At 60.7% G+C, this 21,282-nt stretch overlaps 1 protein-coding gene across 10 annotated transcripts in view; it reads left to right on the top strand.

Annotated features, from left to right (window-relative positions):
* Positions 1-18,444, top strand: part of SPECC1L (sperm antigen with calponin homology and coiled-coil domains 1 like) — an 86,286-nt gene extending 67,842 nt beyond the window's left edge. For 7 of the 10 annotated variants that reach the window (XM_005218228.5, XM_005218226.5, XM_005218227.4 and 4 more), the window contains 3 exons: positions 13,701-13,817; positions 15,728-15,787; positions 16,833-18,444. In XM_005218228.5, coding sequence (XP_005218285.1) covers positions 13,701-13,817; positions 15,728-15,787; positions 16,833-16,922 — 267 coding nt within the window. In that variant the 3' untranslated portion in view covers positions 16,923-18,444. Of the gene's footprint in view, positions 1-13,700; positions 13,818-15,727; positions 15,788-16,832 lie in introns of those variants that run through there. The other 3 variants (NM_001205864.1, XR_009490950.1, XM_059876019.1) reach the window with 3 other exon arrangements.
* The last annotated feature ends 2,838 nt before the right edge of the window (positions 18,445-21,282 follow it).

Below are 21,282 nucleotides of genomic sequence, written 5' to 3'. Positions count from 1 at the left end.
TAAATTTTTCTAGACCATTACATAAATTGACTAATTTGAGATAATTAGAAAGTACTTCCCCCTAGATTATGGAACTTTGCCATATATCAAGTTGTTTAAAAATTTAAGTAACCAAGTTGATTGAGATCATTCAAACATTAAATCAATGAGTTAACTAATGTCTCTTGCTTCCTTCCCACTTAAATTCTCTGATTCTGTGATTTTAAGGTACATTGCCTTAGGTTAAAAAAAAAGCGCAAATCAATTCTTTAAAATCCTCCATTAATAATTTAAATTTTTTTTTCATTTCCTGCGTACTTAAAATGAAGAGGAAATACAATGCACAGCAAAACGGGCCGCTGCACATAAAGAAAGGCTCTTCTCTACACTGGAGAGTCTGCTGCAGGCACGCTTCCTCTTGCTCCTTGTGCAGACTTCTGCAGTGGTGTCTACAGAGGGCTTTTCTCTTTGGCTTTCATTTCCTGTGAAACTAACATCTGTTTTGCTGTTTAAAAGTCAGGTAGGATGCTGGCTGTTGTATTTTCAAGGTCTGTGAGTTAAAATTGGATATAATTTTATATGCATAATCTTTTTAAGCTGAGAGATGGATCTGATAGAGCTCCTAATTCGTCGAGAGCTGTGTCGGACGTGCCAGAGCCCTTTCCTCATCTGGCCTTAGGTACTGATGAGCGTCCCCTCCCTGAAGCCCGCCGTGTGGGACCCACCCTGCAGTGGCGGTCCCGCAGCCGGCAGGAGCGGGGCTGATACGTGACCAGCAGCACGCCGCCCCCTCAGGTCCCGACCACCTGTGAGCGGGCCTGCTGCCCGTCGTGGGCGCGGCCAGTGAGCGGGGGCAGCCTCCCCAGCCGACACCTGGCTCGCCTTCCGCTCAGCCTCCCGAGAGGCGCCCTGCCGCGGCCGTGCTCGCCGCTGTAATCTGAGTAACTGTCCATTACACTGCACGGCCTTGTGAGCTTCCTTTTATCTAACACGTTTTCCTCCCTTAAATCGCACCCCGCCAGCAGCTGTTCACTGAAGTTTTAAATACGGGAATATCCCCATCGGAGGGGGCTTGCTGTCAGGCTTGCAGACGCGGGCCTGAGCCCCCCACCCCCAACCCCAGGGATTGGGACAGATGACTCCCTGAAGGCCGTGTGGTGCTTCTGAACATTGCTTTACAGATCGAGGCTTTTCTTTTTCTGTTCTAATCAGCACCTCAGCTTGTAGACAGTCGTGTTTTAAAGCCAATTTAAGTACACGGTTAATTCCTTAGAGCTCACGGAGAGAGGTGGTGACCCACCGCCCTCCGCCGTCGCCCGTGCACGCTGCTGCTGGAGTCGCTGGAGTCGCCGGGCCCAGGTCTCTGACTGCCCCTCCAGGGCCTGGCAGTGTGAGCTGACCGCAGCAGAGGGACGGGCAGCGGGGTAGCTCACCCTCTCAGCCTGCTTTCCTTCGGTTCTAAGTTTCATATTTAACGGCTTTTGTTGTACCATTGTTTTCTTGTTCTTGGAAAACCTAATTGAATACAGTCAAGGAGCCGCTAAAGGTAAATTTAAGAGCTTTCCTTTGAAATCTCATTGTTCTCTGATAAAATGCCAGGCCTGGAGATGGATTAGTTAATCCAAAGATGATGAAAACACTTAATCTACTACAGAATGGTTTTAATAAATGAGCAGAAGCTTTTAGTACTGCCCGAGGTGACTTAATCTCAAGCAGTAAGAATACAGTTTTATTGAAGGATTTGCTCATTAGCGCATGGACCGAAGAAGGAAACCGCTGCGTTTCTGAGTGGAGGTGAGCGGAATCAGAATCGACGGACACGAATGGTTTCACAGGGATGTGTGCTGTGCTCTCCTTGCCTTCTAGCGATATTTCCCAATATAAAATTAGGTTATCACATACACACTAAGCCCTGTGCCAAGTCGTGTGCTGGGCATTGAAACAGGAGTCTACAAAGAGAAAGGCGGTCCTATCTCAGGAAGCTCGTGAGCTACAAGTCAGTAATTAAAGTTCTGGGTGGACTTGTGTGTGACTGACAGATTCTCAGATCAGACTCTGCTAAGAACTTCGATTTTGTGTACAAGACAAGTGTCATTTAAATATACATTCAATACAAATGTGTGCCAGTTCGTTTCCAAGCACTTAAGGATTTTCCAGAGAGCTTTCTGTTATTGATTTCTAACTTAATTGCATTGTGGTCAGAGAACGCACTCTCTGTAACCTGAGTCGCTCTCAGATTTTTCGAGACTCGTTCTGTGGCCCAGGACATGGTGTGTAGTTTTTAAAGGCTGTTCTGCTGCTGTGGGAGGTCGGTCAGAGCCGTGGGTTGCCTGCCGTCCACATCCTCTGGCTCTGTCGGCTGCTGAGTGAGGGGCGGGTTCTCCGTGTCTCCGTGCGGGGCTGAGGGTGTTTGCTTTGTGTGTGTTGCAGCTGTTACTTGGTACATAAATGTCGAGGATGGAGGAACTGCCCTCCATCCTGAAATGGCCTTCATCCGTGCTACTTCTCTCTGCTCTGCAGTGCCCTCTGGCCGACACCCCACCCCGGCTCTCTGTGGATTGCGTTCAGCACGGAGTGTATCTTTCCAGTGTTTCTGGTGGGTGGGTAGCGTAGAGCCAGTATTGCCATATCACTATTTTAAGTCATTTTCCTAACAGTTGCTCTAGAGATTACAGAACGCACCTTGCCACCGTTTCCCTGAGGTTTTTCTGACTCAGCTTGGTAAATTTCTGCAGGCTTGCTGCATGCGGCCCCTGTCCCCGCTCTGTCCTGCCGATGTCCTGGGTGTTGGATTTGTGTTGTCAGCCCAGCCGTGTGGCGTTGCAATTAACTCCTGTATACAGTAGTGCTGTTTTAAAAAGCCTGAGAGGAGAGAGTAATGAGTGTGACTTCCGGCGGGGTGGCTGCCTGCTTTCTGTTGTTCCCTGACATTTTAGTCCCTTTTCCTGAATAATTGCCTTAATTTATTTCCTGGAGATCAGTCAGCTCTCCAGAGCCCTGACGCGGTTGTTTTTGACCAGCTTGTCCAGTCCCGTGATGTTTTTTAGGAGAGGCTTTTTCGGCACCTGCCCCACCACAGGGAAAGTCTCCCAGCGTGCTTCCTTCTGGGTTCTTCTTTTATTCCCAACTGTTTTTCACTAAGAAGCAGCAGATTCTCCCAGAATTGTATGTCCCTGTGGATTGAGGAGAGTCTGCAGAGTGAGAACGAATGGACAGATAAAAATAGCCAGGCCTTCCTGGCTTCCTTTGAAGCAGGGTACAGTCAGTAGGCAAAGTAGGAAAAGGAAGTTCCCTTCGCAGCTGCGTGTGTTCACGGAGCGAGCTGGCGTCAGCCCACATGGCCCCTGGGCCCTGCATGGAGCTGCCCCCAGCCACTGCTGGTGCCCTCCACCCCGGCCCTGTTCATGCCCCCCTGATTCTGCACAGAGAGACCCCCCCAGGCCCTGCTCCACACCTGGGAGCTGCAAAGACAGCTTTCCTGCCCAACAGGCTGGCCCCAGAGGCCCAGGTTCCCTGTGGTGCCTGATGGTCACCCCATGCAGGGGGGCGGGGGGTGTGATGGGGGAGGGGCGGGGGCGGGCGGGGAGGGAGAGCTGCGCCCCTTCCCACGCCTGTCCTCCTTCCGTAGGAGGCCCTGGGTCCCTGGGAGGCGCTGCGAGCATCCCTGCGCCATCCTCTCCCCTCCCTCCTACCCTCATTTTCAGTGACTCAGGGCGAGAGGCTGGGAAGGCTGGGGCTCCTGCAGTCGAGGCTCCTGAGCCAGGCTCAGCGTTGCTTCAGTTTCCTCTGCTATATCTGGAGGCTTATGTCACAGGAATGGCTTCCCAGAGGTGAAAATCCAACAGGTGCAGGCAGCAGATAAGGGTTTGATCTGAATCAAATCGAGGTTGGAAGTCTGAACTTTTTTATTGTACATTGTCAGTTTGCATGGAAACTGAGTTCCCATACAGAAAGCTCTCATTGTTTGTAAATATCACCGTGTCCCAGGGTTTAAAATACTTGAACAAAGGGAAACGAGTGGCCAGATTTGTGGTCCCACCCGGTCTTTATGTGGACTCACACACTCACAAGTTCCCGCCAGTGAAGCGATGGAAACTGCTGGTCTGACCGTCCTGACCTGGTGACAACGCCGTCTTCGTCTGGAGCGGCGGCTGGGCCTGGGGCTCACACGTCCGCCGGGTGCCAGCGGGCTCTGCGGCCCGGGCTCAGCTCCGTGTGGTGGCCACAGTGGGTGCGTGGGCTGCCTCCTGTGTTCAGGGGCCCTCTGCATGCCGAGCACAGCAGCTGGAGACCAAGTTTTCCCTGAACCACGATGTACTTCTGGTGCTCTGTGGTTTAACCATGCTTTGACAGCAGCTGCTAACATGCGTTTCCAGAAATGTCAGGGCTCTAATTTTTAAATTAATTGCTTAGTTAGCATTTCGATAAATTAGCTTGATCATCGTTTTAGTGTGAGGTAGGACAAGGCAATGGCACTCCACTCCAGCACTCTTGCCTGGAAAATCCCATGGACGGAGGCGCCTGGTAGGCTACAGTCCCTGCGGTCGCAGAGTTGGACTCAACTGAGCGACTTGGCTTTCCCTTTCAGGTGACACTGCCCAGCCAGACTCCCCATGACGCACTCAGGGTTTCCCACACCGCTGAGCGGGTCGGAGAGCCCCAGCAGCCCCGGTTGAGCCCCAGTTCCCGCTTTCCTAACCGGGCATGTTCTCCAGGGCCCGTGCACTCGGGAAGGCGCTCAGGAGGGGTGGCTGCCCCCGGCCAGGCAGAGCCTCTCAGACGCGCCTGCTGAGGCTCCTCCGGCAGGAGGGGTCCATGGGGTCGTCAACTCCAGGACTCAGGGTCCCGCCCCTCGGCCTTCCTCCTCTCTTCCCATGAACTCTGCAAAAACAGAGCAGCCGCTGGGTGTGGCTGACAGCCTGGCCACCAGCGCTCGGTCAGCTCAACGTCTCAGGAATGCGTGTGTTCATCGGAAGCCGCACCTCGAAGGTCACCCCTGAGACGGCCCTGGGAATCGTGATGCAGGGCTCCCGCTCCGCCAGCCAGAGGTGCTTGCGGCCCCTGCGCTTGCCCTGGGGTCTCTCAACACCCAGACCCAGGCTCTTCCCGCCAGACAGTGCCCTGGGCTCCAGGAGGTTTCCAGTAAGCAGGCCTTTTTATTCTATGAGGAATGCTGAGAAATAAGAGAGAAATCAGATAAGCAATGTTTTCAAGAGCTGTGTAATTTTTTTTGCTAAAAGCAGAACCATTAAATTGTCTGGGTCACATAATCTCTATGTATCATCTCCAGCAGCTCGCACAGTCCTCAGTTCCTTCCATCGTGAGAAGCCTTTATCCTCTTGTGCTTCAGTGACTTTGCACGGGAGGCCAGCCGAACTGTGTGAAGGCCACAGAGGAGTCGAGGTCTGACAGGTTAATTTCATCGCACGCGTGAGTTTAGCCTGAGGTCCGTCGGGAAGTTTGGGGTGAGCGCCCCGTTGGTGGAAGCTGGTTATGTGTGGAGGTGCTTCACGGCCGTGGGAAGGGTGGCTGACCTCCAGGCGCCGTTGGGAGGGGAGCTGGGTCTCTCACCAGCGGGCTCTTCAGTGCAGGACACAGCAGGCTGGCTGCCACCCAGCCAAGAGGGGGCAACACAGGCTCGCCGGCACTGACGTGGGTCACGCGTGCCCGTCGGTAGCGCGCAGGAGGCACGGTTCTCTGCTCCGTCGGAGGCTCCTGCCAACACATGTCTGGGTGGACCCTGACCAGGGCTATCAGTGGACACCTCCCTGTGGCCAGGGCTTCCTCACAGCATGCTGGCCACGGCCCCAGGGCGGGCATCCTGAGAGGAGGACGGGTAATGGCCCCTTGCTTCTCATGACCTGGCACAGGGGAGGGACATGGAGCCCACGCTGATGGGCAGCAAGGCTCTGAGGGGGACTCAGGGCAGAAATACCACCAGGCCACTTCTCAGGAGTCCAGGCTGTCTCTTAAGGAAATGGAGACACTACTCATGCAACGCAGACCCCAGGTGAGAGGGGCCTGGGCAGAGCCTGGGTCAGGGAAGAGGGGAGGGGCTCTTGCCACGCACGCAGGGTGCCTGCAGGCTCCCTGGGGACCCCGCCCCCGAGCAGCCAGCAGGCGGCACCCCTGTCAGCCCACAGGCCGGGGCTGGCTCTGCTGTAGTTTAACTGTGCTGTGTTCAGTCACAAAATGCAAGACACTGGGGATGAGCTGCAAAGGTGGGAAGCTGCAAGAGCTCGTGTAGAGCCTGGATCTGACTGTGAGTGTGGTCTGGGCTCCCCTCGTGTCCTTTAAGCAGATGTGGTGAGGTGGGGTTGACCGCGGCACAGATAAACGTCAGGTGTGGGGCGTGATGGTCCGACTACACACACACGGAGTGTGACCACAGGAAGCTGAGCGAGCCTCGTCTCACATATGTGCGGAGCAGAAAGGTGTTCCGTGATGAGAGCTGTGAGGGCCTCTCCACGTTCACGCGTGACACAGTGGTGTTAGGTCCCCGCCGCTGCTCAGCCGTGCCCGACTCCGTGCCACCCAGGGACGGCAGCCCACCAGGCTCCCCGTCCCTGGGACTCTCCAGGCAAGAGCACTGGAGCGGGGTGCCATCGCCTTCACCAGTTACATCCCCAGGACCTGTTTATCTCCAAACCGCAGGTCTCTGCCCTCCGGTTCCCCTCCCCCAACCCACCTCTGGTGACCACAGATCTGATCTTTTTCTCCAAGTCTGTTTGTTTTTGACATATAGCAGCCCCACCACAGCGAGAGGCGTAGCTCAGTGGCTCGGTGTTACTGTGCAGTAGTGGCCGCCGCTGCTGCCCGGGCGTAGGTTTTACAGCTTGCTGACTTTGGGTCCACGTACACGCCCGGGGAATTGTCCACACGTGGACGGACGTCTCTGTCTCCTGAGGAGCGTCTGCCCCTGGCCTGCTCTCGCCGCAGGGCTCGCACCTTCATGGTTTTGTGCAAACGGAACCACGTGTGCAGCTTGGGGAGGGTCTGGCTTCTCTCATCGGGCGTGACTGTTCTGGCATGGGTTTGTGTTGTTGGGTGTCAGCAATTCACCTCCTTTCCCGGAGACTCGGCGTTTACGGCTGTGTCCCCATTCGTTACCCATTCGGCTGTCGGTGGACATGGGCTGTTTCCCGCCGTCGCTTGCTGTGAGGAGAGGCCCCCTGGACTGTCTGTGTGGGCGTGTGTGGAGGCCTACGAAAGTGGTGGTCAGAGGGCCGGGGCCCGTCCTCCCTGGCCAGGGCTGGGCACGGGCAGCCGCAGTCCTGTCCTGCGTGTGTGGTTTGGCTTCAGTTCTGCAGGCGCCTCTGAGCCCGTGATGTTGGGTGTCTTTGCACATGCTCCCTCGTGACACGTCCTGGACCCTTCTCGGTGAAGTGTCCATCGCAAGGTCACTCACCCCAGGGGAGATGTCATGCCGTCTGGAGAGTGAGCCCTGCCCTCAAGGAACTTCCAACATTTGTTTTGAAACAGTATTTCCAGGCCTGTTACAGCGGTGCCTTTTCCTGGGCGGTAGGCCCCCTTGGGATGACTGAGACTTGTGGGCCTGGCGTTCAGACTCCTGCACACACCACCTCCTCCTCGCGGCCCTCAGCCTCTCTGGCTGCGTCCTGAGCCCTGTTACCTCAGAAACCAACCTGTGTGCAAACTGAAACCAGGGTGGGGGCCGGGGCCGGAGCCCCGGGAGGGCGCAGGCGTGGCAGGCTGCCCCGCCCCGCCGAGGGTCCCGGGAGCCACGCCCCTCTGGACGGGTGCCCTTGGTCGGTGTGTGGAACGAACCTGTGGAACGAACCGCCGACAGCGGGGAAAGGGCAGCGGTTGCTGCTGGAGGCCGTGAAGTGGGCTCCTGACCAGGTGCGTGTGCTGAGCGGTTGTGTCCCCGCGTCGCCGCTTCCCTTGGGGCCCTGAGGGCGGCCTGGTCAGACAGAGAAGACCCCGCTGCTTCCAGGCCCCCTCCTCCTCGCACGGTTCTGAGCATGGGCTGGCCTCCCAGCCGGGCCCAGGGCTGTGGTCGGAGCCTCTGCTCTTCTCTGGCGGCTGAGCCCTGGGCCACCACCTTGCGCGGACTGTTTCTCAGACGTAAGGTGTTTGAATGAGCCCAGGTGTCCATTCTCTGTCTTTGTAAAGTGAAAGTGAAAGGGAAGTCGCTCATTCGTGTCCGACTCTTAGCAACCCCATGGACTACAGCCCATCAGGCTCCTCCATCCATGGGATTTTCCAGGCAAGAGTACTGGAGTGGGTGCCATCGCCTTCTCCAAATTAACCTAAGAGTTCATCAACAGATTGTTGGCTATAGAAATTAGGAATTATCTGGGTAGTGATATTTTATAGGGCCATTTGAAATATAACATTAATCTGTGTATCACCATGAAAATAACTACAATATAGTAATTCAAGGATACTCAACAGTATAACTTCTTCTGAGTAAAAATACCCATCAAAGTATCAGTGATGGCTACCTCGAGAAAGTGAGGTTTTTTAACTTCCTTCACTTCCCTACTACTTGTCCTTGTAAAGTGGTGTCTTATTTCCACCAGCCTTCATGTTCAGAAGCTGAAACTTGTGTTGTAAAGCCCATTCGGTGCTGAAGCCTCTGGATCCTCTGGCCTTTTCCCCTGGATTCTCCCTCCTTCCCTTCAGGGTGCTCCTAAGCCAGCCCTGGAGCAGCCTCTGCAGAGCCTGGCCCAGGGTCTGGGTCGGGCATGGCGTTTCCAGGCGCCTCCAGCTTGCCCTGCGTACCCTTCCCCCACCCTGTGGGCGTGCCCGTCACGTGTCCGTGTCCGTGTTCCGCTCGGAAGACGTTTGTGTTGCTTCCACTTCCGGCTCCCGTGCTGCTGTGAACGCTCCCGTGGGGACTCGTGTCCGTGCTGTCGGGGGGTGGCCTTCCCCGGGCCCGTGGTGACGCTCTGTGTAGGTGGCCAGGGGTCATCTCCCTGCCCCGCAGCAGCCAGAACGGGGCTCTGGCTTCTCCTCGCTGTCCCCAGTTTCTGGGGTTCCAGCTCTCGGGGTGCTGTGCAGCCAGGCACAGCCCGGGAGGCGGTGGTGTGGGACAGTTCCGGCCTGCAGTTCCCTGGTTACCAGCGGCATCCAGCTTCTTGTGCTGCTGGTCATCTGTCGGCCTTGGAGACATGTCGGTTCAGGGCCTCTGCCCCTTTCCGTATTTGCACCATTGGGTTGTTTGCTGCTGAGTTGTAGGTTTGTTTCTCAAGGAAATTTTCAGATATGATGCGCTAAAGCAGTGGGAACAGTAAAAATGACCCTCGGGGACACACCCCAGGCCCAGGTGTCCTGGTTACTCCCCCACCCCCGGGATTCCATGTAACGTCACCACTCATTTGAACACCATCCCTGGTGGCTCAAGTGTAAAGAATCCGCCCACAGTGCGGGAGACCTGGATTCCATCCCTGGGTTGGGAAGATCCCCTGGAGAAGGGTACGGCAACCCACTCCAGTATTTGTGCCTGGAGAATCCCATACACAGAGGAGCCTGGTGGGCCACAAGAGCTGGACACGACTGAGCGACTAAACGCACGCACACACGCATGCGCTCACACGTCTGGACAGAGTTCAGAGTTCCCAGCTGAATCCCGGTCAGCCTTTCAGTTGATTTGCTTGAATTAAGATCCACACAAGGTTCGCAGGTCGCCTTTTTTCCTTTCAGTGTCTGTCTGGAAGGAACTGGACAGAGTGTCTGGTGGAGCGTCTGTGTTTGGGCTTGGGGAGGCTAGCCCTGCAACGCTGTCCGGGGGTGAATTGGCCGGGTCTGCCCCTGGCTCAGGTGTTGGACAGAAGCCCCTGAGCTGTGGGGTTGAGTCCGTCCGTCCGTCCAGGTGGCGGGGTGGGGCCGGCGTGGAGCATGGTCGCCAGATGGAGCCACTCCAGCCGCCTGGCCCGGGGAGCCCTCTTCCCAGATGGGCTCCTTGATGGCCTTCTGTCCCACGCTCGACCCTGGCCTGGCTCCCCGGCGGGCGGCGTCCCGGGTGGGGTCCGGCGGCCGACGCCCTCGTGCTGTGGCGTCCCGCTGCTCGTGCCTGCAGCCACTCTGGTCTCCGGGGCAGTGGGCCTGCCTCCGGGCCGCACACTGGGGCCTCCAGATCTTGGAGAGCTGTGCCCGACTGACGACCGGCTCCCTGGGGGAGGGCAGGCTGGGGGCACCTGGACGGGCCTGGCCGGCCGTGCTGAGGCTCGGTGAGGGGCCTGGGGCCTGGCTGCCCTGCCCCCACAGGGCGCAGGAGGCTGTTCATCCTCGGGCCAGCGCCTGCCCCGCGTCTCCTTCCCGCCTCCGCTTCATGCACAAGTCCCGACGTGGACGGCGTGACGAGCAGGCCTCCCTCCCTCCCTCCCTCCCCTGACCCGGAGCAGAGCCTGGCCAAGGGCCCGGGCAGACGTGCACGCAGCACCACGGGCTGCTCCTCCAGGGCCAGCGGGGCCTCTGCTGACCATCACTCAGGGGTCACTCGTCACTTGGGGGTCACTGGGGAGCCACAGAAACCGCCTTCTGCCGGCTCCCCCTCTTTGGGCCCTGCCTCCCCCCCGTCCGCACCCAGGCTCTAACATCCCCAAACGCTGCCCCTGGCCTGGGCTGAGTCCTGGAGGCCCCTGGGCAGGGGCTTGTCTGTGGCTCTGTCCTGCCTCTTGTCACCAGGCAGTGTGGTTGGCGGGAGAGCCCGCCGTGATGGCTGAGCTGATGGAGGAGGCTGTGTGCTGCAGAGGCCAACCCCGCGCTCAGGCCCTTTGCCTACTGCCTTAAACATGAAAGTGTGTGTCGCCAAGGCGTGTCCAGCTCTCTGCAACCCCCTGGACGGTATGCAGCCTGCCAGGTGCTGGAGTGGTTGCCATGCCCTTTTCTGGGGGGTCTTCCCGACCCAGCGGTCAAGCCCGTGTCTTCTGCACGCGGAGTGCATACCGTCTGCGCCACCGCGACGAGGTATCTGGGGTGCGTTTTGTGGCCCTTAATTAAAAGTCAGACAAGTGACGACATGTTACGATGTTCCTGACACACTGCTGGTGCAGCTTGTTGACCCTCAGAACCCCCCCCCACCCCCCCCCAGCGTCAGTGCACGGAGGTGGGTCCCGCCCGCTGCAGGGGGACGGGCTGCGTCTGAGGTCAGGAGGGCCGCGGGCAGGGCGGCACCACGGGTGAGTCTGCGGGAGCTGAGACGGCAGCGGGGGCCCGGGCACAGGCAGGCTGGCTGCCCGCGGGGCCCGGCAACGCTCCCGGGGTGGGCAGAGCGCCCTGTGTGAGTCTGTGCTCGGGGCTCTGTGAGCTTTCCCTCCGGCTCATCCAGTGACCCCTCGTGCTTGTCCAGACTTAGACTCATCTCACACGGCGGGAAAGCCTTGAAGAGAGCCCCGCGGGGTCTGCAGTCGTTCGTTACAGCTTGTGATTACGTGTGAGTCTGTCTTAGGAGAGAACTGTTCCCTCTCGGAGGGCAGACTAGTGAGCAGGCAGAGCTGCTCCATCGCGGCGGGCTCCCCTCAGAAGGCGTGGCTTCGGGCTGCGGTGTTCCTGGGGGGGTCAGCTGCGGTGGGGGGTCAGGACCCTCTGGGAGGAGGAGCCGGGCTGTGCAGGTGGCCCTCCTCTGCCCTGGACGAACCGCTTCCTGAGACGACGAGTCCCCATCAGACGGCTTGAGGACGTCGGTGCAGGCCGCGTGGCCGCGCAGGTGCTGCCCCAGTCCTGCTGCGTCGGGGGTCCCTGTCTGCTGCCCCACGCCCTCTCCCTTGGGCTCCTGGTTTGTCCGCCCATGGGCCCTTCCCCGTGTCCACTCAGGGAAGGTCCACGCGGCCCGTACGCCCAGGAGCCCCGAGCCCCGGAGACAGGGGCCGGCGTGCCCCACCTGTTCCTCAGCTTTGGGGACAGTGTCATCTCCCTGCTGTCCGTGCTCTGTCAGTCCATGTACTGTGACTTTTCCACCCAAATGTGAAGAGGCGGACGGTGAGACGGAGCACAGGTGTGGCCTCCCGCCCCGTCTCAGGGCCGGGCTGCCTCCCCAGGGTTGCTGGTTGGGCCTCCGGCTCGTAGGGGCCGCAGTGGGAGTCTGGGCTTCGGTCGTTTCGATATGGAAGTTGGTGGTGGGCGCCCTGGGACCTGTGTGTCCGTGGGCTTTGAAGGCTCTGGTGGGCCTCATACCCGGTGCTGCCTGACCGCGGGCCCAGCCACTTCCTGCGGAGCTGGGGTCTGCCGCGCCGCTGAGGCCAGGCACGTAGGCGGCTCTGCTAGGCCGGCCGGTCGCTGGGCAGGAAGTGGGGCGTGCTTCCTCCAGGCCTGCATGAGTGGCCGGGGCGTGGCCTCGCCCATGCGGAGCTGGACACGTCGTCAGGTGCTCCGTCTCTGCTGCCCACAGGCCACCCGTGTCCTGGCTCCTGGTCGGGGCGCCGCACCCCCAGGACTGGGCGGAGGGGTCCTGTGGGGGTCCTGTGACCCGGGCCTCTGTGGGGAGCGTGCGTCGGTGTGTGGGAGTGCGGGGACCCTGCTGTGGGGGCCCTGCCCCCCAGGGGCCGTGGACAGGTAGCCTCCTTCCCATCCTGGTTTCTCCCACTGGCTGCGTCCTGAGATCCCCGGGAGGTCACAGGGGCAGGTTGGCCGTGGTGGTAACTGTGGGCGTTGCAGAGCAGAGGCCGTGAGGCGGCCAGCCCGCCAGGACTGTTGCGTGGTCATGGTGGGGACCAGGGACACGGGGCTCCCGGGCCTCAGCGTGGGGCCTGGCTCTGCCCTCCGCTGGCCGTGGCAGGCCCACCACAGGCTACCGCACTTGCCCAGGAGCTCTCGGCAGGGCTGTGCCCCCGTGGCGCCTCGACCTGGTCCCTTCCGTCAGCACAGTCTAGGCCTCGAACAAGGCCTCCAGGCTGGATTGGCAGCCGCTGGGGGAGTGACCTCCGGCTCGTCACTCCAGCGGGCAGTTTCCGGTGCCTGTGGTCAGGGCCCAGGCGTTCGTTTTGGCAACAGAGCTGGTGTCTACGCCCTGCGGCTTGTCAGGAGCCCCGCCCTGGGCCCCGGCCCCGTGTGGGGTCAGGAGCTAACCGTCTGCACAGGGGTCGGTGGGCAGCCTTGGTGGAGCTCCCTGCAGACACAGGACAAGCTCCGTGATCACTGCTCTGGGAGACGGGCGCGGTGCCCCAGGCGGCCCCTAGGAGGGCGGCCCTGAGACAGCACCCAGGACATGCCAGGCTGGGGGCACTCTCTCTTTAGTTCATGGCATTCTCATAAAGCGTGTGAATTTCTAAATGTAATCGTGAGTTTCTGCTTCAAAAGCATTCTTGCCAATAAGGGTAAAGGCTACTTTCTGGCTGACCTGCTCTGTCATGTGATAAGATATTCTGAGGGACGTGTTGCGTCTGTAGTTGGAAACAGTGCAACCTGGAGATGGAGTTGGGTACTTGTCGGAGCCAAGCTGACCCTTGGACACGCGCTGCGGGGGCCTGCCGCCCATGTCGTCGGCTCTGGGTGTCCCCACTGCAGACTGGCGTCCACGCCCTCACTTTGAGGTGGGGCATCCTGTGAGTCGTGGGGTGAGGGGCAGCTGGACACAGCTCTTCCTAACACAGAGCTGCTGCTCCCATGGCCCCTGACACCAGCTGGCCCGGGCCCAGGCCCCCAGCCCACAGCAGGGGCTCGGCTTGCCGGGACTTGAGGGCCTCCACCCCCTCCACCATGACCTGAGGAGCCCGGGGGGGCGGTGTCACTTACGTGCTTTCTTTCTTTTCCTGCAGAACATTGACATCACCAACTTCAGCAGCAGCTGGAACGATGGGCTGGCCTTCTGCGCCCTCCTGCACACCTACCTCCCCGCACACATCCCCTACCAGGAGCTCAACAGCCAGGACAAGGTGCCGGCACGCGGCCGAGCAGGGCAGCGCTTCTGGGGGTGCGGGGGGCGGGCTGCCGGCTCACCCTATGGCTGACGACGCAGGCTCAGGGCTTGGCGAGGAGAGTGGTCTGGGCAGCACGACCCACGCCTGGCCAGGCTCCTCCCCATCCGGCCGGTGCCAGCTCAGTGCAGTTCAGTTCACTCACTCAGTCATGTCCAACTGTATGACCCCATGGACTGCAGCACGCCAGGCCTCCCTGTCCATCACCAACTCATGGAGTTTACTCACACTCATGCCCATCGAGTCAGTGATGCCATCCAGCCATCTCATGCTCTGTCGTCCCCTTCTCCTCCCGCCTTCAATCTTTCCCAGCATCAGGGCCTTTTCCAGTGAGTCAGTTCTTCACATCAGGTGGCCAAAGTATTGGAGTTTCAGCTTCAGCATCAGTCCTTCCAGTGAATATTCAGGACTAATTTCCCCTAGGAAGGACTGGTTGGATCTCCTTGCAGTCCAAGGGACTCTCAAGAGTCTTCTCCAACACCACAGTTCAAAAGCATCAATTCTTCGGCGCTCAGCCTTGTTCACAGTCCAACTCTCACATCCATACATGACCACTGGAAAAACCATAGCCTTGACTAGCGGACCTTTGTTGGCAAAGTAATGTCTCTGCTTTTTAATATGCTGTCTAGGTTGGTCATAACTTTCCTTCCAAGAAGTAAGCATCTTTTAATTTCACGGCTGCAGTCACCATCTGCAGTGATTTTGGAGCCCAGAAAAATAAAGTCAGCCACTGTTTCCACTGTTTCCCATCTATTTGCCATGAAGTGATGGGACTGGATGCCGTGATCTTCGTTTTCTAAATGTTGAGCTTTAAGCCAACTTTTTCACTCTCCTTTTTCACTTTCATCAAGAGGTTTTTTAGTTCTTCTTCACTTTCTGCCATAAGGGTGGTGTCATCTGCATATCTGAGGTTATTGATGTTTCTCCCGGCAATCTTGATTCCAGCTTGTGTTTCATCCATCCCAGCATTTCTCATGATGTCCTCTGCACGTAAGTTAAATAAGCAGAGTGACGATATAACCTTGACGTACTTCTTTCCCAATTTGGAACCAGTCTGTTGTTCCATGTCCGGTTCTAACTGTTCTTCTTGACCTGCATATAGGTTTCTCAGGAGGTAGGTCAGGTGGTCTGGTATTCCCATCTCTTTCAGAATTTTCCACAGTTTATTGTGATCCACACAGTCAAAGGCTTTGGCATAGTCAATAAAGCAGAAATAGATGTTTTTCTGGAACTCTCTTGCTTTTTTGAAGATCCAGCAGATGTTGGCAATTTGATCTCTGGCTCCTCTGCCTTTTCTAAATCCAGCTTGAACATCTGGAAGTTCACGGTTCATGTACTGCTGAAGCCTGACTGACTTGGAGAATTTTGAGCATTACCTTACTAGCGTGTGAGATGAGTGCAATTGTGCGATAGTTTGAAGGTTATTTGGGATTGCCTTTCTTTGGGATTGGAATGGAAACTGACCTTTTCCACTCCTGTGGAAAGGGATTCGATCTGATAGAGCACCTGAAGAACTGTGGATGGAGGTTCATGACATTGTACAGGAGGCAGGGATCAAGACCACCCCCCAGAAAAGAACGGGCTCAGTGCAGCTGAAGCCTTCTGCTGCCCCCAGTGCCCCGCCTCAGGGCCCCTCCTGACCTTCAGATGACTTTGAAGACCCCAAAAGGGGAAAACTATAAGCGTTTCTTACTAGCTTTGGGGGTGTCCAGGCAGCTCAGGCCGACCCTTGTTTGGGGGTCACTGCACAGCTATGAGGGCAGGAGAAGGGCGGGAGGGCCCGGGGTGGCGGTCAGCACAGCAGGTGTGGGCGGGCTGGTGGCCCTGCCTGGCCCGCTCACGCAACCGTCCCATGGCTTCTCTTCCAGCGGAGGAACTTCACGCTGGCCTTCCAGGCGGCCGAAAGCGTTGGCATCAAGTCCACACTGGTGAGCCCTCACCCTGAGGGGGTGGCTGCCGGGCAGGGCCCTGCGCGAGCTGCAGGGACTCCCTCCGGAGGGTGCGGATGCCCCCCCCGCGCTGTGCACCCTCTGCCTCACACTGAGCACCCGAGGACGGGCCCTGAGCTGGGTGGTCAGGGTCACCATCGGAGGCGCAGCCCAGCAGCCCGGCCTGTGCCACAGTGGAGGACGGAGGCCCAGAGCGCAGGGCGCCCGGGGGAGAGGTCAGGGCGGGGCGGGGCTGCCCTGCTCAGGGCAGACTGTTCCTGTGGGGGCTGCTGCCTCGTCGGCAAGTCTGACTTCAAGGGAGAAAACGCTGCATCCGAGTACAAAGCCCGCCCCCCCCCCGCACCCAGAGACACACAGCTTAGCGTGTCCGCAGAGTGAGGGACCCCCCCCGGGGCCAGGTCAGGAGCCCGCAGGGCTGCCTCCCAGTCCGAGGGTGCCTGCCACCTGCCTGGTAGCAACCGGTGGCTTTGAGCGAGTGTTTGCGCTCGTGATTACCCTGCGGGAGTGCCTGCGCAGAGTCGTAAACGTCTTGCGAGCTCACAGAAGCACGTAGCTGTGAGTGGCTTCTGTTCGATTGTAAACGTAGAGACAGGAGTTGTGGTTATGCAGGGGTTCCCTTATCTGGAAGGTTCACGCCATGTGTAAAGTTCTGATGTCTAAGAAGCACACAGTCCCTCACCCTGACAGCTTCCCGTTGCGGCTCTTCCACTGAGCTCACGCGTGCTCCTTCTCCCCGTCCGGCTGACCTGCACTCCCCGGTGGGGGCCTCCCGGGGCCAGCTCACAGCCCAGGTCCCCGCCCGCTTCCTGGCAGCATCGCCCTCACCTGCAGGCCCCGGGGCCTCCGGACCACGGCTGGGGGCTGTGGGGTGCACATGCGTGGGGATGAGCCCCATTGGGCCTGGGCGGCCCCAGGCACCCGGCGGGGATAGAGCCGCATCCTGCCCTCTGGCGTGTGTGACAGGCGGGGTGGGGCCCAGAGCCTGCGGGCCAACCAGGCTCTAACAGCGTGTCCTTCCCGTCAGGACATCAACGAGATGGTGCGGACCGAGCGGCCCGACTGGCAGAACGTGATGCTCTACGTGACCGCCATCTACAAATACTTCGAGACCTGAGCGCCCGTGGCCCATCACCGGGGCCAGCGCCCGCCGCTCCGTGCCCGGCGAGCTTCCTGCACCCGGCCGCCCGCCCCGTGGGGACTCGGCCCGGGGCACGCAGCTTCCTGCGCCCGCAGCTCCGGGGAGCATCTCAGCCGCCCACCTGAGACCTGGGGTCGGGAGCCTGCCAGGACCCGCCCGCCTCCCGCCCCCAGGCTCCCACTCGCAGACATGTCGGCTGCCCTCCAGCTCCAGGGGCCTGGAAACGCGGTGCCGGCTTCAGGGTCCTGACAGAGGAGTCCTCCACAAGCAGTTCTTGAGTTAAAAAGTGTTTTTCTTATGAGCAATATTGGGGGGAAGAGCACCTGTTCTCTCAGTACCAAAGTTAATTCGTTTTACTAAGCATAGCGATGAAACAGCGTCCGGACGTGAGGTGGTGAAAGCCAGGACCAGCGTCACGAGAAACAGGAGGAAAAGCTGAGCGAGCCGAGGCCCAGACACTGCGACTTCAGCCCCTGCGGCGCTCGGACATGGCCTGCCTCCGGTGGGCGGACGGAAGTGCCTTAGCTCTGCGGGCCGGGCCGGTGACCAGCTTCAGCCCGTCCTGGGGCCCGGGAGCCGCTGGGGTGACCCACGTCCAGAACCCAGACTGACACGGGCCCGCATCCCAGGGGCTCAGAGTGAGGAAGCAGCCGGGTGGCGCACGCTGCGGCTCCATGAGGCAGGAGGCTCTGGACCAGGGCACGGACGGGCCGCCAGCCAGGCAGACGTGGCCAGGATGGGCCGCTGGCCCCGCTCGGCAGCTCCGCCTGGGGAGGCTTTGGGTGAAGCGCCACTGTCAGTCGTGAGCAGCGCCCGGCCAGAGCCCAGGGGCCCCCGAGGACGCTTTGCCGGCCGCCCTGCCAGGCCTGCCCTTGCGTCTGCTCTGCGGGCGCCGCTGGGCCCGCCCGTGGCCGTCGGGGAGAAGGGCCGCCCTGCACGTCTCTCCCCTCGGCTCCTCTCTCCCACGCTCACGGCGGCCTGCGTGCCTGGCCTGTGGCTGCGATGGAGCCTCTTAAGTGGGGACCGCTTTCCTGTCCAGTGGAGACCTCCCGGGGTCTGCAGGCCGCTTGCTTGCTGTCCCTGGTGGCGCCCGCTGCAGGGCCTGGGGTGGGGGCCCCGTGTCCCCTAGGGGAGGGCCCGGCTTCGGCCCAGGGCTGGTGGGGCTACAAGGGGTCTCCCGGGGGCCCTGCTGCCTCTGACGACAGCCCATGTAGCCAGGCCCTCGGTCCGCACGGGGGTCCCATGAGGAGACTGCAGGAGGCCCGTTGGGACTGCGGGCTCTAAGGGGCGGTCTGGATGGCCTGGTCCCGGATGTGCCGCCAGGCCCAGCCTGCCTGCAGCCAGGGTGCCAGGGGCCGCCTGCCTCCTCCCACCAAGCACAAGCTTCCTGCAAAAGGACCCGTGGGCTTTCTCTTGACAACAGGATTCTGCTGACTGATGATACCCTAAATTTTGTTGTATTAAATACTCTTGAATGTATTAAAAGTGTTGTAACACATCGGCTTGGGCTTTTCTGGGTCTCCTTGAACAGGACAGGACGCTCACTGCTTCCAGGGTCTGGCTGTGCCAGGAGGACAGGTGACCCGGAGCCCATGGGCGAGGAGGTGTCCCGGGGCCCGTGGGGGGCCCGGCCGTCTGCCTGTGTGGCGGGGGGCACGGCCTGGGCAGGCGCTGCTCCGCTGGGCGAGGGCGCCTTGAGGCTTGCTGGGTGTTTTCAGAAGTGTATCTTCTTGGGGATATCTTGAGAATGTATAAAATTATAAAGAAACAAAGCCAGCTCTACCATCACAGTGCCCAAGCAGTCAGCCTTTCTCATGTGGAGGAGCTGAGCCCACGGCACAGCCACACCACGCCTGTTGGTGTGGGGCAACGTGGGCGTCCCTCCCGGGCCCGCGGCCCCTTCCCCACGTCAGAGGCTCATCCAGGGAGGCCCGGAGCCCCCTCTGCTGCTGTCCTGCCGGGGACCATCCCACAGCAGCCAGAGACTGCACTGCAGGCCCTGCTTGAGGCAGCAGGAGGGGAGGCACCACCCTGGGCCCCGGGCGGCGTGGGGCAGACACCCTTCCTGCTGCTGTGCCAGCCTCCTCCACGGGGCTGGGAGGTGTGGGCGCCCCGGGCTCAGGGAGACCTGGCTGTCGCGGGGCTTTGGGGTGCGGGCGCCCCGGGCTCGGGGAGGCCTGGCTGTCCGAGGTGGCCCCTCGGTGTGGGCTCCGAGCCTGCAGGCCCCGGATTCTGTCGGGGGCGAGGAAGGTGAGCAGGGTTCTCACCGGGGCCCAGGTCTCTAGGAAAGCACCGATAGGTCAGGACGGAGCTCTGGGCTTCCTGGTTCTGAGACCTGCCCCGTGGTTGGGAGCCCTTGGTGTCTGGAGGAAGGGCCAGGAACTAGGGGACTGTGGGGGAGGTGTGGGGGCTCTGCCTGCAGGCTGTGCCAGGCCCAGGGCACTGGGGCCCCCAGATGGCGGCGTCTGCGTCCTGTGTGTGTCCAGGGTGGTCAGGGTTTCAAGGAGGGAGCCACCATGAGGTCTGGAGCGTCAGCTGGCAGACCAGGAGGGCCGGGGAGGGGCCTGGAGCCACAGGTCACCAGCACCCATCAAGCAGGACGCAGGGACGCCCGGTCGCCCCCAGGTCTGCCTCCAACTCCCGGGAGGGACCGCCTCTGCAGCAGGGTAAGCCCAGGAAAGGCCCCCGTGCACCCTGCTCCCCGTGAAGCGCAGTGGGGAGCTGCCTGCTGGGGTGGGGCAGCTTCGATAACCTGGCTGCTGCTGCGGGCAGTGCCGGGGCTGCCGTTGTTCAGGACAAGGCCCCGCTTCCACCTGAGCCTCAGGTTCCCCACCCACAGGGACGCGCCCAGATCCATCAGAGGCATGGGGTTCCTGGAGCGCTCACCTCCTGGGCCTGGCCGGAGCCGGGGTCTACAGTCACCTCCCATGTCTGCTCTCCAGGGCCCACGAGGCCCCCGCCTCCACAGTTCCAGAGCCTCCCCCTCGCAGAGGAGGGCTTGGTGGGCACTCGCGACGGCCTGGCAGCTCTCAGGGACCCTGGCCCTAGCACCCTCGGGGTGCTTCACCCCACGTCTGGCCCAGAGCCGGCCCAGCTGGGGGCCAGAGGCCACACAGGTGCATCGTGGACAGAAACACACAGCCCATGGGAGTGGGCTGGGGGACAGCCCAGCTGGCCCCCCGCCTGGCCCGAGCAGGTGGGCCCGGACGGAAGAGTGGGTGCCCACAGCTTACACAGGCTAGTGTGGGGCTGGGCAGGAACGCCACGGCCCATGAGGGGCCTGCGGGGCACCCTGCCCCCATCACCTTGGTGCGGCCACGGGCTTGCAGGGCTCCCCGGGCTCCCCTGGCCCGGCCCGGCCCTGGAGGAGCGCGCTCAAGGCCTCCAGGTGGCGGGCAGCAGAGGATCGCCGCGGGGGACACAAGACCTGCTGAAGGGCCCCTCTCTGTGCCTGCCTCCTGTCGTCCACTCTGGGCAGAGGCTCGTGGCAAATAACACGGGACCACAAGAGCAGACCCCCCCACCCCCGCCCCCGCCTCTGCCGGAAGGCTGCCGACCCTGCTGTTTGCAGGGCAGGTGGGTTCCGGTGCCTGGGGAGCTGGCTCTAGGGCTGGAGTCCCACCTGGCCCAGCCGACCACCCCCGTCTTGAGGACACAGCTACCCCAGGCCTGGGGAACCCACGCAGAGGAGGGGCTTCCCACTGGGCCCCGCGGGTGAAATCCGAGGGCTTTGGCCCTCTGGCCCACGCCGGCTTCAGCCCCTGGGCGCTGGCTGGTGCCAGGCCACACCTGTGGAGGTCGGCAGGAAGGCCACTGGGCCCTGGAAGGGAACTGGGGACCCACGCTGGGGGGCTCGGGGGCGAGCGTGACCTGGGGTCGGCTGAGTGTTCGTCCCGCCTTATGAACCCCCGCCAACCCGTCTGGGCCCCAGGTGACTCTCAGGCAACTCCCTGGGTGTCTGTTGAGTGAGGACTTGAGTGAATGTGGGCCGATGGGTGTGGCCAGGAGGGTTTTGTCCCGCTGTAGGAGTTTGTCCCACCGGAGGGCCTAGAAGCCAGGGAGGGAAGCCGAGCGCCTCCTCCGTGGTCTGAGTGGCACAGCTCCGTGGGCGGCAGGACAGAAAGACAACAGCTGTACTCTACAGGGGAGGCAAGGGGCCCCCCGGGGCCGGCGGGAAAGCCACAGCACCGGGGTCCATGGTGAGTGCCGGGGAGGGGGAGACAGAGCCAGCTGGGCGGGACCAGGGCCCGGGCTGGGGGGTGGGCAAGGGGGCTGAGCCGGGGGTCATGGGGACATGCTCCCGCGCCTCTCCCCTGAGGCCTCAGGGTTCCATCCT

This window comes from Bos taurus, chromosome 17 (assembly GCF_002263795.3).
Source record: "Bos taurus isolate L1 Dominette 01449 registration number 42190680 breed Hereford chromosome 17, ARS-UCD2.0, whole genome shotgun sequence".
NCBI classification, from domain to species: Eukaryota; Metazoa; Chordata; class Mammalia; order Artiodactyla; family Bovidae; genus Bos; species Bos taurus.
The sequence above is the reverse complement of the archived record's forward strand: the minus strand, read 5'-3'. Positions and strand labels throughout refer to the sequence as shown.